Source organism: Periplaneta americana, chromosome 13, assembly GCF_040183065.1.
Source record: "Periplaneta americana isolate PAMFEO1 chromosome 13, P.americana_PAMFEO1_priV1, whole genome shotgun sequence".
In the NCBI taxonomy this organism is placed as follows: Eukaryota; Metazoa; Arthropoda; class Insecta; order Blattodea; family Blattidae; genus Periplaneta; species Periplaneta americana.
Window position 1 is genome coordinate 135,454,919 of NC_091129.1, and position 18,387 is coordinate 135,473,305.

Here is an 18,387-nt window from a genome sequence, read left to right on the forward strand (position 1 = left end):
CTATTTTGTCACGTAAAAACCTATGACTAGTTGTTTCAGTTTTAACAGTCATTGTACCTTAATTAGGCACTTGAATAAACATTAGGGTTATCAGGTTTTCAGAATTCCAATAAGGGACAGTATGAGGTGGAATCTCTAATTGAGCCGTTCATAGCAGAAGTGATGTAAGTCAAAATTGGGTAATGAGGTTTAAAGTAAAAATTCTGTAGGCCCTAAAATACAGCTCAAAGTAGCAATTAATATGTCCTTCGTGCTATCCACTGACTACTAATAGTTTAAATAAATTGAATATTAATTGCTACTATGCACTGTATTTTACAGAATGTTTACTTTAACCCTCATTATCCATTTTTGACTGACACTACTTCTGTTCTGAACGGCTCAATTGTGATATTTATGGTAAGAAAATTCACATAATGTAAGAGAACCTCGTGTGCACATCGTGCAGTATCATTGTCATAGTATTCGCCATAGCTTTGTACATATCTAATCACACTTACTTACAAATGGCTTTTAAAGAACCCGGAGGTTCATTGCCGGCCTCACATAAACCCGCCAGCAGTCTCTATCCTGAGCAAGATTAATCCAGTCTCTACAATCATATTCCACCTCCCTCAAATCCATTTTAATATTATCCTCCTATCTACGACTCGGCCTCCCTAAAGGTCTTTTTCCCTCACGTCTCCCAAATAAGAGTCTATACGCAATTCTGGACTCACATCTGGATTTAATGTTCTAATTATGCCAGGTGAAGAATACAATGCGTGCAGTTCTGCTTTGTGTAACTTTCTCCATTCTTCTGTAACTTCATCTTTCTTAGCCTCAAATATTTTTCTAAGCACATAATTTTCGAACGCCCTTAACGTCTTTCCATTCTGAGACTTACGTTGGGATTTCGCAGCAAGCTCTTTTTTATGGTAATGGATTGTTAACCCTTCGTCCAACCCCCAAACTGTAGCACCACATAGGCATATTAGCCAATGAGAGCATATTAGCTATCTTGTCTTCTCGTTTGCTTTCAGATACACGATAGTCACATAATTGAACTCACTGTGCCACTGTTATTAATTTTAGATATGTACAGGGACATCATTTTATTTTTACTTCAATTTTTATTGTACTTGAGTTTTTTAATGTACTTCACTCCCACCCCTTCTACTAATGAACTTTCAACTGTTCTCCAGACAGAATCAAGGCCGCACATAGTAAACAGAACTGAGTTATTGAGTATAGTACGTTCCAGAAATATGTTCGCGTTTTCCAGTGACGAAAGAACTTTCAATATTGAATCATATTTTCGCACAGATACTGTCCGTTTGCCTACGTCGCATCCCGATTTCCCCCACCTGCTTCTGCACGCCCCTCTGTAAAAGCAGGGGTGTCTTAGCTCTTTTCTGAAAACATTAATTTCTGTTAGGAATTGGATGTCTACGTAATATTATACAACTGTTTAAAATAACTTAAATAAAAGGGCCTCGTTAAGTAATTAACTGTCACGTGATTTCCCCCCTTTCTACGATCCTGTGGCATAACCACTTGGACGGACAGTAATAATTTTATCTGTGCGGGTCGGGCAGAAATGAAGATTGAATTTACAGTACGTAAGGTATCTTTTATAGAGTAGATACAGAATTATTTCAACATGAGTTACTAGTAGGAGAAGGACGAAACTAGCAATTGGAATTAGGTACAATAGTCTATAGTGCGATAATATGCACAAAAGAACTGAAGCCTGTATCGAAATGAACGGCCACCATTTTCAAAAATGTGTTTAAATATCCATATTATGATTATTTTTCAATTTAACTTCATTCTCTATAGTGTACGCTAATGTGCTGTAGACAGTATAATATACACTGCATAATGAATACGTTCGCATGGATAACTCAGTTCGTGTGTAAAAACATTTATTCTTAATACAGTACTGTATTTTTATTAAACAAAAACCTAATGAAAATTATCAAACTCAAAATCGCGATATTTCCTACTTTACGTAAATGGATTAACTACTTTTCTTCCCTCCTATACCTAGTAAAGTGGATTGTTTGTGTTTTACGCCAGTATCTTCGAACTCCAGTCGTGGAAGGGAGTATCAAGCGGTGTTTCCAGTTCTCTAAAGGTATAGCCAGGTTAATATTAAAAATGTTAGTAAAAATAAAATGATGTCCCTGTATAAGCTTAATGTTGTTTAATTTTTTTTAACAAACCGCACTTATCACACAGACATAATTCACATTAATTACTAGTAAAGCTACACAAAATTCTAATACGTAGAAAAATAATCCTTGCGTCAACAAAATGAACTGAATATAAAAATGGTCGCGGATAATACATTAACACAGCTTCACTTAGAACAGTGTCAGCTTAATTACCAAGTAAAATACATGTATATAGAGCAACTACGTGCCATTTGACATGGCACTGCTCATTAATTTATTTTTGTGGAACAGCCTTTTCCAGAAATAGCTCGTGCATTAATTGGGCATGCCAGCTGCCTTGGTACTTTTCGTTTCTATATAAAAAGTTGTTCCAGTGAAAGTTGTTCATAATTTGAATATCGGCTACATTACGAAACTTCAAGACCTGTACTGATCTGCAGCTATTGTGTATTGTGACTTATGTAGAAGTTCGATTTTTCGCCCAATCGTAACTCATAGACTATCTCATTTAAATATTCTAGCTACTCAGTTTTATTAAAATCTATTCACTTGCTGAGGAGTTTCTTGAAGGCGACATATTTACAACACAGGAACAAGATTATGAGAAACTGCCATATGGAAGAGAATTTATATAATTTATTATTATTTATTACTGGTTGTTCTGTATGGTTGTGAAACTTGGACTCTTACTTTCAGAAAGGAACAGAGATTAAGGGTGTTTGAGAATAAGGTTCTTAGGAAAATATTAGGGGCCAAGAGGGATGAAGTTACAGGAGAATGGAGAAAATTACACAACGCAGAACTGCATGCATTGTATTCTTCACCTGACATAATTAGGAACATTAAATCCAGACGTTTGAGATGGGCAGGGCATGTAGCACGTATGGGAGAATCCAGAAATGTATATAGAGTGTTAGTTGGGAGGCCGGAGGGTAAAAGACCTTTGGCGAGGCCGAGACGTAGATGGGAGGATAAAATTAAAATGGATTTGAGGGAGGTGGGGTATGAAGATAGAGACTGGATTAATCTTGCACAGGATAGGGACCAATGGCGGGCTTATGTGAAGGCGTCAATGAACCTACGTGTTCCTTAAAAGCCATTTTGTAAGTAAAGTCCGGTTCAGACGGTGCGTGTTTCTGTGATGGATTCCAAGGTGGCTGCGCTGATGGGTAGCCTGCGTGCTCACTTGCCGGAAGTAATGCGCTCTGGTGGCTCCGTGGATGGCTAGCTTGCTGGATTTCGAGGGTAGGTTCCTTGCTATTTTTCGTGATGGTTTGCAGGCTGGAAACCAAAGATGATCATATAATATCACCACTGAAACCATGTCGCCATGTTCGTTGTTTTCCAACTAAACCTGTTTTTTTTTCTATATTCTTTAGTTTCTAAAAAACAACAATTAAATATCGGACTTTAACTGTTTTGCAGTTATGGCTTAATTACTTTATTCCGACATTTACTACTGTTAATGTAGGACTTTAGTTGTTTTCCACTCACGGTTTAGTTTCTTTTTGACCATGAGTGTTGGCAACAGATGAAACAGCAGATGATTTTCCAATTTGAACTGTGAAAAGAGCCAGCTCCGTGTGAACAACTACCATCATCGTAGGCAACACGGGAGCCAGCAAGTGAGCACGCAGGGCAACCTTCAGCGCAGCCACCTTGGAATCCATCACAGAAACTATACTTTTCGCTGTAAGAAAAATCCTAATGTAAACATAAGCACGTTGCTGTCATGCCCGTGATTGGCTCCCAGTCGAAACACTCACATGACGCAGGAAAATATAGTTCGTATCTGGAAACTATAATCTTGTATTATTTGAAAATAAAAAATTGAATTCTAGTTGTTAAATACGATGAAACATATAACTTCATTCATAGATATAACGCTATGTAAAAGAAAAACTACTTTTATATTATATGTACTATGAATGCGGATGAATACCAACAGTAATACCGAGGTAGTCTGTTCTTGTAACAAGCTGCGTCACTTGAGCTCGTAGTTGTTCACGTAAGCACGTGGTACTGAAGTATAATTTCTGCATCCTCGGTGTTTGTGGTTATTAAACATAAGAGTAGAAACCCTCTCAAAAGCGGAGAAAAACAAATAGTCTTAAATGTATATAATAAGTTACATGAGTTTTAATTACAACTATAAAGTAAATGTTTCCTAAGCAAAAGAATGCATAGTAGTGAGGTTAGGGCTACTTGACGAGTAACGGTAAATGTTTAGCATGAAACATAATGTACAACAGTAGGCGGGAACACATACTGAGAATCTATGGCGCCAAACAACGGCCAATGAAGCCTCATTTCAGTCACGTGCTATTGTTTATATTAGGATTTTTCTTACAGCGAAAAGATTATAGCACCGTCTGAACCAGGCTTAAGTTGTACAGAGGTGTGAAAATTATTAGAATAATCTTAATTTTAAAGGTTTTTAAATAGTTCCTTCACAAATATTCATTGAATTGATGAATATTGGTATATAATATTACTATATTGATGTAGGATATATTTACTACTAACAATGACGGAAAGCATTGTTATACATTGGTATTTTTCTTATTTTACAATTGTTATGGGAATTCAGAAATATTATATTATGTTGGCGGAATTGGAAACATCAAAAATTAATTAAGAAATGCTTTAAACAAATTGTTCTTTGCGTTTACATTGTTGTGAAGGTTCAAATGAACGTATACATCTGTTTTGTGCATATAATTTTTTATGTTTCCAATTCCGCCAACATAATATAATAATTTCTGAATTCCCATAACAATTGTAGAATAAGAAAAATACCAATGTACAACAATGCTTTCCGGCATTGTTAGTAGTAAATATATCCTACATCAGTATAGTAATATATATATATATATATTCATCAATTCAATTAATATTTGTGAAGGAACTATTAAAAAACTGTAAAATTAAAATTATTCTAATAATTTTCACACCTCTGTAAATTAGATTTCCTATCGATATGGACAAAAATCACGATCCTACTCCCAATAGTTATCGAATAAGAGGGTATTAAACATTTGGGGGGGGGGAATTTCTGAGAAAACTATTAACTTTTCACCAATATGGCATTACACTTTCTTGTTACATTCAACATAAGCTATTAGCTCTGAAAATCTGCAGGGTTATTTCAGCTTCCACTCTGTATATATCTAAGTCTTCAAGTACCACTTGATGATCTGTTTGCAGGGGTGGCGCTGGGGGCTGGACTGTTGTTCGGGCTCATCACGATGCTCGTGCAGTACGTGGGGCTCTTCATGACGGGCTTCCACACGGGGCTGTTCGCAGGGGTTGTGGCCCTGGCCACAGCAGAGCAGTTCCGCTGGCAGCCCGCCTCGGTGTGGACCAGCGCCTTCGTGCTGCTCGGTTCCGGCCTGTTGGCCGCCGTACTCAACCTGTACTGGCAGAAAGGTAACTCGGAGGGCGAAGCACCGGCATTACTCATTTGTACACAATGCAGCTGTGGTATACAGTTTTTCCTTTGTATGACTTGAGGCTTTCCCGGCGTTTGATATACAGAGTGATTTATATAGAACTGACACATTTCTTTCATTAATTGTTTCAAAACGAATTGTGCTAGCGACAACTTCTTATACCTAAAATATAGAGGAATTTTGGGAGATTATTTACCTCTATAGCAAATGTTGAAAATGTCCTCCATCCTGCATAAGGCACAACTCAACACCTCGTTCCATGTTACTGGCCACTCGTTGGAGGACTCTGTTGTCAATAGCTTGAATCTCCTGTGTGATGTTGTGCTTCAGATCGTCCAATTGTCTGGGGACGTGTGGCGTAAACCCTGTCTTGTAAGTAACCCCATAGAAAGAAATTCGGCGTTGTCAAATCCGGAGATCTTGGTGGCCACAGGTTTCTGGAAATTATTCGGTCGTCAAAGAAACTTTTCGCAGCTCTCTGACACATTTAGTACGTGTACCCTGTCTCCTGCGACAAACGTCTTAATGATTTTTTTGGGTGATTGCTCCAGTAGTGTTCTTACGTCAAGAACAACCGTGGGAAGCCTAGATGAACGATGCTTGCCCTTTTCACTCACCAGAGATCCAGTTGTTTCCAATTTGTTTACCAGTCCCAGTATTGTGTTTCTTTTGGGAGGATTGCGAACACCAAATTCTCTCTGGTATGCCCTTTGAGTAGCTGTAATTGAATTCGTAATCCAGTATTGCTTCACAAGGAAGAGTCGTTGATTTAATGTGTGCTGCATTTTCACGTTGACACAAAATGTCGAAAACAGCTGCCAACAATAGGAATAAAACATAAACATCTGCGCATCTAGTGACAAGGAATCGAAACTCCAGAACATTCTGCTTAATTTGGTGCTAAAATTGGGTCATTGAATGAATTTCCAACGGAATAAATAAAGAAGGAAATGTGTCATTTCTATATAAATCACTCTGTAGAATAACTCTTCTCGGGTTCTCAGCCAGGTGAGTTGGAGATTAGCTTCCAAGCTTTCGACGGCTAGCTCTGCCATCTTCTTCTTCATCCCTGAAGAAGATGGCAGAGCTAGCCTTCGAAAGCTTGGACGCTAATCTTCAACTCGCCTGGCTGAGAACCCGAGAAGAGTTATTCTAGTTTTTCCTTTGCTTCTTCTGTAACTTGTAACTTCAACACTACTGCACTGTCTGAAGGAGGCATATACACTTTCGGTAGCCGATAAATTTTTAACATTTTTGTTTAATGGATTTCCCTCAATAGTATGGTGAAACTTACACTACTGCAAGTATCACATTTACGCAGACGACTTACAACTCTATATACATTCCCGACCAAACGAAATTGATGCAACTATTGGCAGACTTAATCATGACTTGAATCAAATTTCTTCATGGACGAATAAGTTCGGACTTAGGTTAAATGCTAATAAGTCACAAGCTATAATAATTGGACATAAGAGACTACTGAACACAATGAACGACAGACATATCCCAATTATTACAGTAAATAATGCCACTATTCCGTACCACTCTGTCGTCAGAAACCTTGGCGTTTACTTAGACGAAAATTTAAATTGGGAATGCCAAATAAAGGAAATATCCAAGAGAGTGTGCTATACCATGCATTCTCTTAACCCGTTCAGAAACTTCCTCCCGCCAAAATTAAAACAGACTTTAGTGCAAACCCTCGTATTACCACTGTTTGACTATTGCGACATAATACTTACAGATTTGACAACTGAACTTTCGAACAAGCTAGAGCGTGTGCGCAATATGTGTGTCAGATTCATCAGCAATGCTTGCAAATTTGACCATATTACACCTTCGTTCAGATATTTATCCTGGCTGCGACTCAATAACCGTAGATCACTTCATTAGCTTTCTCTTCTGTTTCGAGTTCTCCACACTTCTACTCCAAATTATCTTCGTTCCCGGTTTAACTACTTATCCTGCAATCACAATCTAAACACCAGGTCACAAGAGAGCCAAATCCTAGCAATTCCTCCCCATAGAACATCCCACTATTCATTCTCTTTCACTGTCTCCGTCCCTCGTGAATGGAATTCTCTACCTCAGAAGATTAGGGGCTGCCAGACAATAACTTCTTTCAAGACAAAGCTAAACAATTTCTTACTGACGCAGACAAATTGAAGTTGTAATTATAATCATAATCGAGTTTAATGATTTAATTATATTTAGGTATGATTATTATTATTATTAATGTTATTATTAGTACATAATTATTTCATTGGAGTGTTGGGAAGGTAAAAGAATTGTTATATATTGTATTGTATTGTATTAATTATGTTTTGCTTCTTAGCAATATAGTAATTTTGTATTTTTATATCGCACTGGTTGAGTGGAAGAGAAGGCCGCATGGCCTTAACTCTGCCAGTTAAAATAAACCATTATTATTATTATTATTATTATTATTATTATTATTATTATTATTATTATTATTATTATTATTATTATTATTATTATTAAAAATATGTTTAAATATCTCAAAACGTTCCTAATTATGACCTAAAACATGAGACTCGGTCCATTGACTTGGCCATTTAAATATGGACAGAACTTCTCATCTCTGATAAGTTTGTCGTTCATGTAATTTTTTTTTATTTTATTGGGTTATTTTACGACGCTGTATCAACATCTAGGTTATTTAGTGTCTGAATGATATGAAGGTGATAATGCCGGTGAAATGAGTCCGGGGTTCAGTACCGAAAGTTAACCAGCATTTGCTCGTATTGGGTTGAGGGAAAAATCCCTCAACCAGGTAACTTTCCCCGACCGGGATTCGAATCCGGGTCACCTGGTTTCGCGGCCAGACGCGCTGACCGTTACTCCACAGGTGTGGACTCGTTCATGTAACTTCCACATTTTTTAAGATAAATTCATTAAATTTTGCATCCAAATGTATTTCATACTGGAGAACATGCTCTTCCTATAGCACTATTTTTTTCATTTCAAGTTATATTTTCAGTAATAATATGTAAAAATAATTCAATTTTACAATTCATGGCAAAAAAATGAAAACAAAAATGTTTTATTTATATATTCAACTGATAATGGCAGGATTTATTAACATGACATGACGTTACAGGGACAAAATAATAATAATAATAATAATAATAATAATAATAATAATAATAATAATAATAATACTTACATACCACCATTGGTCCCTATCCTGAGCAAGATTAATCCATTCTCTATCATCATATCCCACCTCCCTCAAATCCATTTTAATATTATCTTCCCATCTACGTCTCGGCCTCCCTAAAGGTCTTTTTCCCTCCGGTCTCCCAACTAACACTCTATATGCATTTCTGGATTCGCCCATACGTGCTACATGCCCTGCCCATCTCAAACGTCTGGATTTAATGTTCGTAATTATGTCAGGTGAATAATACAATGCGTGCAGTTCTGTGTTGTGTAACTTTCTCCATTCTCTTGTAACTTCATCCCTCTTAGCCCCAAATATTTTCCTAAGCACCTTATTCTCAAACACCCTCTCCTCTCTCAAAGTGAGAGTCCAAGTTTCACAACCATAGAGAACAACTGGTAATATAACAGTTTTATAAATTCTAACTTTCAGATTTTTTGACAGCAGACTGGATGATAAAAGCTTCTCAACTGAATAATAACAGGCATTTCCCATATTTATTCTGTGTTTAATTTCCTTCCGAGTATCATTTATATTTGTTACTGTTGCTCCCAGGTATTTGAATTTTTCTACCTCTTTAAAAGATATATTTCCATTTCGTACAATATTCTCGTCACGAGGCATAATCATATACCTTGTCTTTTCGGGATTTACTTGCAAACCTATCTCTTTACTTGCTAATAATAATAATAATAATAATAATAATAATAATAATAATAATCAATATACAAATCACCAGTATTTATATTTTACACATTATATACAAACAATTCGTTTATCAAAGCCTATCCCGTTGCAGTGAACGAAAACATATATTCTGAGGTTATGAAATGCAAATCTTTTACGAACATCACATAAAATTTGTTTGCACCAAGAGAATGTTCTTTCTACATCATATGACGTTACAGGGGCATATTTATAATACATTACATCATTATTACTTAATGACCCCATGCGTACCTGCTTGTAATTCGACCTTACTTACGCATCCACGTGACGTAATAGATGTAGCTACCAGAAGAAACTACTCGATCCGCAGTACGTTTGGGAACGAAAATGCGCTGCCTGGTTATAATGTAAACAGTGTGACATAGGTTTTAAATGTCAAGTATAATTGAACAATTTGACCGATAGTAACGATGCATTTGAATGGATAAGAAATAGTAATAAAATCTATATATACAGAAATGAAATTGTTAAAATGTTTTATCGATCAGTTATGTGAATTAAAACTATATAAGAGGTGATAATAAGTCTAAATTCACATGGTTAAAATATGTATAACAGAAGCAATATGAAGACTGCATTTACAGTTTTTAAATTTCGTTTTTAGGCTTAAACATTTCATTAAGAGTAGTAACTGTGTTATAGTTGTACAGGTATTTTAAGTTAAAATTTTACAGCAAAGATCATGTTTATTCTTTTGTAATACACAACACAGCCCTGCTACTGTAACCATTTGTTTATGGGAGTGATAATGGAAATTTCAAGTTATCTTAACCGATGGCTGTTGATTGGTTTAGATATCAATGCCAATAAATCCACACTATTATTTTTCTCGCGGTATATGGCTTTCAAATCATTCTAACCTATCTGATGATATTTTTTTTCCCCCCTTTCTTAACTGTAAATGAGCACAAACGCTACTTAGGTGTAAATTTTTCTGACATTTTGTATATTCGATTTCCTAACCGTTTCAAATGTATATCATTTTACCTTTTAGGGTGTGTTTCCAAATTATGTGTAATACGCTTTGTCATATCTGGCAACCTTTTCATAAGGGAAGCTAAATTTATTTATTTATTATCCTTGATGCGGGTGTCGTTTGTTTTCATCGTACAGCTCCACGCGCCACTACTATTCTGCAAGTCATTGGCTCTTTGCACAAACTTCGTACTCACTTAACTTCAAAGATTAGGGACTAAAATTCCGATCGCTAGTTATCACAAATAGCTTGAAATTGAATAATATAAGTTTTGCAGAAAAATGTAACATGATAGAGACCAGCCATAAAATATTTCACGAATGAATGAGAAAAAATTTCTCCACAAAATTTTGCAGTTTTAAGACAAAATGTAAAACAAAAATTGGCAGGCTTTGAAGAGATCGGCAAACAGAATTGCGTTTGGAAAAGAATAGACCATATATAGTAAGTCTAAATTCGCCATGGAAAATGTAATGATACATGTCAACTTCTGTCCCAGGTCTGACGGTGCTGGGGACCAGTGTGTATGGAGGGGCCATCATGGCGGGCTCGCTCGACTACTTCGTGGAGAAGTTCCTCATGGTGAAGTGGGTATGGGATCGCGTGGCCCTCAAGCCCAGTCCGGCGCCTTGCTGGTTCGGCTGGCTCATCCTAGCCGTGTGGCCCCTCATGGTGCTCATCGGGATCACCACTCAGTGGGCTGTCACTGGCCGTGGAATTCATCACCAGGAGCGTAAGTCTATTGAATCAGTGTTACCAGGGAATATTCCTTTCATTGAGAGATTTCAGGCTTGAATGGGTTATAAATTACTTAAATTTACTTCAGGATTCACAGCGTAAAATGGAAAAGTGTATTTGGAGCGCAGTGTTGTCACAATCCGAAACAGTCACGAACTTCATTTTCTGCGCAAATGGTTCGTCTATTGGAAATTGTGATAGTCTCATGAAAGTGAATGGTTTGATTCCAAAACCTGCTATTTTTCTCAAAAATCGATTTTGACTCAATAACATAATATACCTATATCTTACACTGGGAATCCTATGGTAAAGTTGTTTTTTTGCCAATTCTTGCTATTTGTCATTGAAAATGATGTTTGAATCGGTTTTTTGAATAACTTCTCAAGTCACGAAATACAAAGTTTTGAGGAAACACAAAAAACTATGAGTTAAGATTTTGCAATTATTCATTTTGATTAATTTTCAGAAAAGTCTATGATATATAATACGAATATTTATTTTCAGTCAATGACTTTACTATTAATATATGTAAGGTGCAAGTCCTTACATTATATGAATACGGGCACGAAAAAAATCAGTTAACATAGTTCAAAGGCTGTAATGCATCTCTTCACACAATATAGTATAAAGATTTCATTTTATTTTTTATTATTTTATCAGTGAAGACCTGCAAACATATATGTATAAGTATTGTAATCACATGTGTGTTTTAATTATATGACAGTAGGGTGTAGTCACACAAGTAAGACACATTTATATCCTAATGATGTTGGTTTTTATCATGTTTTTATCATATTGTATGCTCATTAATATATATTGTATTTTGGTTGTAGAGACATATGTACCTGTTAGTGATGATATTGCTATATAGAATGTTGTATCTGATGATGTTGGTATGAAACCGACGAAAACGTTCGTACAATATTAAATCATGTAATGTAAGGACTTGCACCTTACATATATTAATAGTGAAGTCATTGACTGAAAATAAATATTCGTATTATATATGAGTTAAGAATTGGAATATTTGAAATGGGAAATCTTGGTAAAAACATAACGAATATTTCTGTGTGCGAAAGAATATTTTTAATAGAATATGACTCAGTATTCATATTTGAAAATGTTTCTCAAAACCTGGTAAAGATTTAAAAAAACAATCTCTTTATTTCATGAAATAATTGAAAATTTTGTTCAAAAATAATAATTGTGTAGACAGCCGGTGTGGGTTTGGGAATGCGCCTAGCTTGAGGATTAGCGCAATAGATCGTAAGAGGTCGCAGTGCTGGGCCATAGTGCCCACTTCCGTGAATTCCATTCCAATAGTGTAAACAAGGGTGGTCTAGGAAATGATGTGGAAAATGTTGTAGAATATGTTCAACTGCCTAGGCGCCGACTTTGCGGGGGGGGGGGGCAAGTACTTTCTGTCCCCTCAACTTATATAGTCAGGGAATAAAAATAATAGAGGGTCCCTCCAAATAATTTGAAGAGAGATTCCTCATGTTAAAACGAATTAATTTGTCTGAAAGATGAATTAGGATATAATCCGAAAATGGTTATTTCAAATTCATAGAGAGGGACATTAAGGTTAGCTGCGTACCAGGTTTCGAGCAGACAACCCTCCTCGTCCCTAGGGCAGCTGGCAATCTTATGGAATTGTGACGAAATTGAGAAATGGTAACGGAATGACGTAGATGCCGAATATGGGGAAAAATGGGAGAACCTCGAGAAAAATCCCAACTGCGACCTTGTCCGCCACAAGTATCACTATGGATGTTTTAATGAAAAATCCCAGACCTGACCAGGACTCGAACCCGTGCCGCCTGCGTGACAGCCCGGAGGTCTGACCACTCAGCCACCGCAGGGATTGTTTACACTATTAGAGGAAAGTAAATCTTAAAACAGTACTGTTATTTCAAGTTATCTTGAACTTCCTGACCGGGGACAGAGGTGCAGAGGGAAAGAAGCGCGTAACGTGGGTGGAGCCAACTGAGTTGTTTGCGCATGCTCCGCATCATAATCTCTTGTCAAAAAACATATAACCATTTCCTTCACTGCGTACCAGTAGTGTTAACATGGAGCAGCAACCAGAGGGTAGTAATTATGGTGAAATCACACCACCGCGGAGAAAAAGTAACGATGTTATCCACAGCGGAGAAAGAGTACTAGTATGTAGAAGAGCCCACTCGCCCTTGTAGCCTTCATGCCGCCAATTTCGACAGTCACGAAGCAGTGGCGCTGGCTGATTGTTGTAAACATTGCATGCACAACCCACCCAAGTGGCATATATACTTTATTATGACATGACATATTTATCAGGCGTTCCTCCCAATAACTTTTACACTAGTTGTTAGCGGAAATTTCGTCTTAGTAGCGTTTTGCATGCAATACTGGAATGCACTCAAACCTCCTTGTTTCGTTTGTTCCGAACTATCTCACAATGCACCTAGGGCAAGCGGAAAGGAGAAAATGCAGAGAGAATACTAATGGTTCGACTTCTTTCAACTTTAATTGAATGTCTGTGAGTTCACGAATAGAAAGGGATGTGGAACGTGATACACGCAGACAAATCATTTCACAACTTCACGTGAAATAGGCTACACATCCATTTTGTTCTTCACAAAAAGTATGCGGTAGAAATGTTATTGATGTTTATTTTAATATTTCATCTTTTGTATTTTTATATTACTTATATAGAAAAAACGGGATAAATAAATTAATAAATAATTAAACTACTAAAGCGATCTCCAAATATTACCATAACACTTCTGCTTTTCATTATGACATGACATGACATGACATGATATGATATATTTCGTCACAACACTTCTTTACATGTAATGTTGTACCTCATATTTCTGCATCCGGTGCCACCATTAACATATTACAATAACACATTATTTGCAGTACACGTCTACACAAATACTCCCAATTACACTATGTACCTTTTTTGTTACTTGGTCAATCTCCCCTTCAGTATTTCTCCTCCATTTCATTTGCTATTCTCTTTTTGTTCATTAATCCTAATATATCCAATATTATATAATTACGTCTTTCAAACCCCCTTTTTCCTCTAACTACTTTTCACTAAAATCTCAATTTCACTTTTTCTCTATAAAATATCGTATTGAATTATTTATCCTATTTGTTCTTTGACCTTTTCTCCTATCTTTCTCTTATATTCATTTACTGTTCCAAGTTGGAAAGTTAGTACTAATTTTATCCTGTCACTTGTTCACTTCTCTTAACCCTTTTTCACTATTTTCACTCATTCCTATTTGCACTCACTCTCACTTTCTCACTATTCCACTTACACCTAATCCTTTCTCACTATTCTCACTTCCTATAAATACTTATATTTATCTCTACACATCAGCTTATAGAATTTCTCTCTCCCCTATACTTCTCGATCATTTACAGTTTCACTTTGCTTGCATTCTTTGATAACATCCCCACATTCTTTTTCATTATGTTATCTTACAAACGGCTACATTAATATGTGTCTGTTAGGTATATTAAAGTATGAAACATACAATATGAATAGGCCTAACAGAGAAATTAGGTGCATCAACGTTGCAAATACAACCCCTTCTTCTACAGTTCACTAAATCAATAACACTGTAATGATTCTATGTCTCCAAGATAATAAAATAAATCAAAATGTAGGACATTCTTCATTTAACACATTGTATGAAGATGTTCCGATTTAAAACATCACACCATAATCACAATTCTGACGCTCTCCTAATTCACTGCGGGCTAAAGCAAGGAGATGCACTACCACCTTTACTTATTAACTTTGCAGGAAGTCCAGGAAAACAGGTAGGGTTTGGAATTGAACGGGTTACATCAGCTGCTAGTTTATGCGGATGACGTGAATATGTTAGGAGAAAATCCACAAACTATTAGGGTAAACACGGGAATTTTTAGTAGGTTATTTTACGACGCTTTATCAACATCTTAGGTTATTTAGCGTCTGGATGATATGAAGGTGATAATGCCGATGAAATGAATCCGGAGTCCAGCACCGATAGTTGCCCAGCATTTGCTCATACTGGGTTGAGGGAAAACCTCAACTAGGTAACTTGCCCCGATCAGGAATCGAACCCGGGCCACCTGGTTTCGCGGACAGGCTCGCTAACCGTTACTCCACAGGTGTGGACACACGGGAATTTTACTTGAAGCAAGTAAAAGATAGGTTTGGATGTAAATTCCGATAAGACAAAGTATATGAACATAGTATGAAATTGAAATATAAAAGTTGTAAATTTATCCTTTCAAAAAGTGAAAAATTCAAATATCTTGGAGCAACAGTAACAAATATGAATGACTCTCGGGAGGAAAATAAACGCAGAATAAATATGGGAAATGCCTGTTTGAGAAGCTTTTGTCATCTGGTCGGCTTTCAAAAAAACTGAAAGCCAGAATTTATAAAACAATTATATTACCGGTTGTTCTGTAGGGTTGTGAAACTTGGACTTTCACTTTGAGAGAGGAACAGAGGTTAAGTGTGTTTGAGAATAAGTTGCTTAGAAAAATATTGGAGCTAAGAGAGATGAAGTTACAGGAGAATGGAGAAAGTTACACAACGCAGAACTGCACACATTCTATTCGGTGCTTTTTCTTTTCGTGGTCAGTTTCAGCACCATTGTTTCTTCACCCACTCGTTTCTTATTCTGTCTGTCCATTTCACACGTTTCTTTCTTCTCTATATCCACATTTCAAAACGTTTCTAGTTTCTGTTCTTCACTTCGTCGTAATGTCCATATTTCTGCTCCATACAATGCCACACTCCACACAAAGCACTTCACTAGTCTCTTATTTTGTTCTTTTTTCAGAGGCCCGCACAAGTTGCCCTTTTTCTATTAAAATTGCCATTGGTATCCTCCTCCTTTTTTTTTTTTTTTTTTTTTTTTTTTCAAAAATCGTAGTATAGGAATTAATTGATTCATGCATTATATTCCATGTATTAATTTTGATATTCTTAACATTTTAAATTATTAATCTTTATACCATTCTGTGTTATGCAAACTCAGATGAATCGGACTTAAATGAATGATAAATAACTGAAATTAAATTTTAATCCGATTTAATAAAGTTCAGTTCAATAGAAAGTTGACTTACTTACTTACTTACTGGCTTTTAAGGAACCCGGAGGTTCATTGCCGCCCTCACATAAGATCGCCATCGGTCCCTATCCTGAGCAAGATTAATCCAGTCTCTACCATCATATCCCACCTCCCTCAAATCCATTTCAATACTATCTTCCCATCTACGTCTCGGCCTCCCCAAAGGTCTTTTGCCCTCCGGCCTCCAACTAACACTCTATATGCATTTCTGGATTCGCCCATACGTGCTACATGTCCTGCCCATCTCAAACGTCTGGATTTCATGGTCCTAATTATGTCAGGTGAAGTATACAATGAGTGCAGCTCTGTGTTGTGTAACTTTCTCCATTCTCCTAAGCACATAATTTCAAGATTATGTTGGCATAGGACCTAATGAACACTTGGTTCTATACAAATCACACTCATATTATACGTGACATAAAATACAGGACCAAAAACCTCTGCTCATAATGGAAACAATCACGTTAAACTAAGCATCCGGACATGACTGCGTGAAGAGGATCTTGCGTCCTGTTACATAACCAGGCGCTCTGCTTCCCGTAGACTGGCTGGTGTGAAAACAGCGGCCTTCACCGATATATTATGCAGCCAAGTGGCCGTGTTCACCAGCCAGTGTTTACGTTTTAAATATGTACCGAATGCTAATCTGTCCAAGATCAAAGGAGTGGTACCCGCTGATTTCAGAATGAAGCTCACTTCAGTCTCAGGAAGCTGGATTAAGGAGTTAGATACAGCTTACAGCAGTAATTTTTTTGGAAATATTCAACATTTTTTTCCCTCTATTACTGTATCTTGTACAATAATGAAAATTGGTGTGTGTAAAACACTATCCTTCTGCTATATGAAAAAAAAATATTTTTACGATTTAAAAAAAAATGTATATTAATATTTTTTTTCAAAATTCAAAGTTCACTGTGCAGTGATGAAGCGTTTCCTTCATAACTCATAAACTTGTTAACTTTTTCATGTTCTCTCTCTTTTATTTTATTGCTGACGCTCATGTTTACATCATGCTCTTTCAACTACATTGTTATTATTATTGTATTTCCAATGGGGGGTAGCCCTATTTTACATTTGTATGCTAGGGCTATAGTTTTACACAAAAAAATAGGCCTAAGCATAAAAACAAATTGAAAAGAAAAAATAAATTAGCTTACACAATGTAAACAAAACATAAACAATACGTAATTTAAACAGTGCGATTGCAAATCAAACATCAGGCATCAATTTGAGACATGCAGAAAACAGTTAACTTACAACACATAAACATAACATTTCTTATAGCCGTTCTCTATAACACAATTATGCAACTTTCCGTAACATACATCATAAATTAATACACAATAGTCACACAAACACAATCAAGCATCCCATAACTATGACTCACATACACAACAAATCAAGCATCCTCTATAACACATACACTTCAACATGATAGCCATACTTTTAAAAGTTACAAATTTGGCTCCAAAAAGAATAAATAGGACACTGTTACTAAATACTGTTATTTTCTACAAGGTCTTAAATACACCTGTAATAAATCTGTGAAATTCCTTTATGCAACATTGCTTCAGAAGAACTTTTGTTATTCTTTGTATTCTTTCAACTACATTCCTTAACAAACAATATTTTTTTATGTTAGATATTTGACCATTTTTTAAATGAATTTATTTTTTATCAGACAATCTATCAAAGGTAGAGAAGTGATCTTGCATCATATTGTAGATATGACATGCATAAATACACACAAAAAATTTCATCACAGAATGTTGGATACTTTTTGAGTTATAAGGGAAACGCTTCATCACTGCAAGTGAACTTTGAATTTTGAAAAAATATATATATATATATATATATATATATATATATATATAATTTTGTTAAATCGTAAAAATATGTTTGTCATATAGCAGAGGGACAGTGTTTTACACATACTAATTTTCATTATTGTATAAGATAAAGTAATGGAGGAAAAAAAATGTTGAATATTTCCAAAATTTTATTCCTTTAAGCTGTACCT

The 18,387-nt window shown here is 36.0% G+C and overlaps 1 protein-coding gene across 1 annotated transcript in view; it reads left to right on the plus strand.

Moving 5' to 3' along the window:
- LOC138712458 (transmembrane protein 198) overlaps window positions 1-18,387 on the plus strand; it is a 363,343-nt gene that overhangs the window by 306,702 nt on the left and 38,254 nt on the right. The window contains exons 5-6 of the mRNA XM_069844288.1: window positions 5,367-5,588; window positions 11,003-11,236. Coding sequence (XP_069700389.1) covers window positions 5,367-5,588; window positions 11,003-11,236 — 456 coding nt within the window. The remainder of the gene's footprint in view (window positions 1-5,366; window positions 5,589-11,002; window positions 11,237-18,387) is intronic.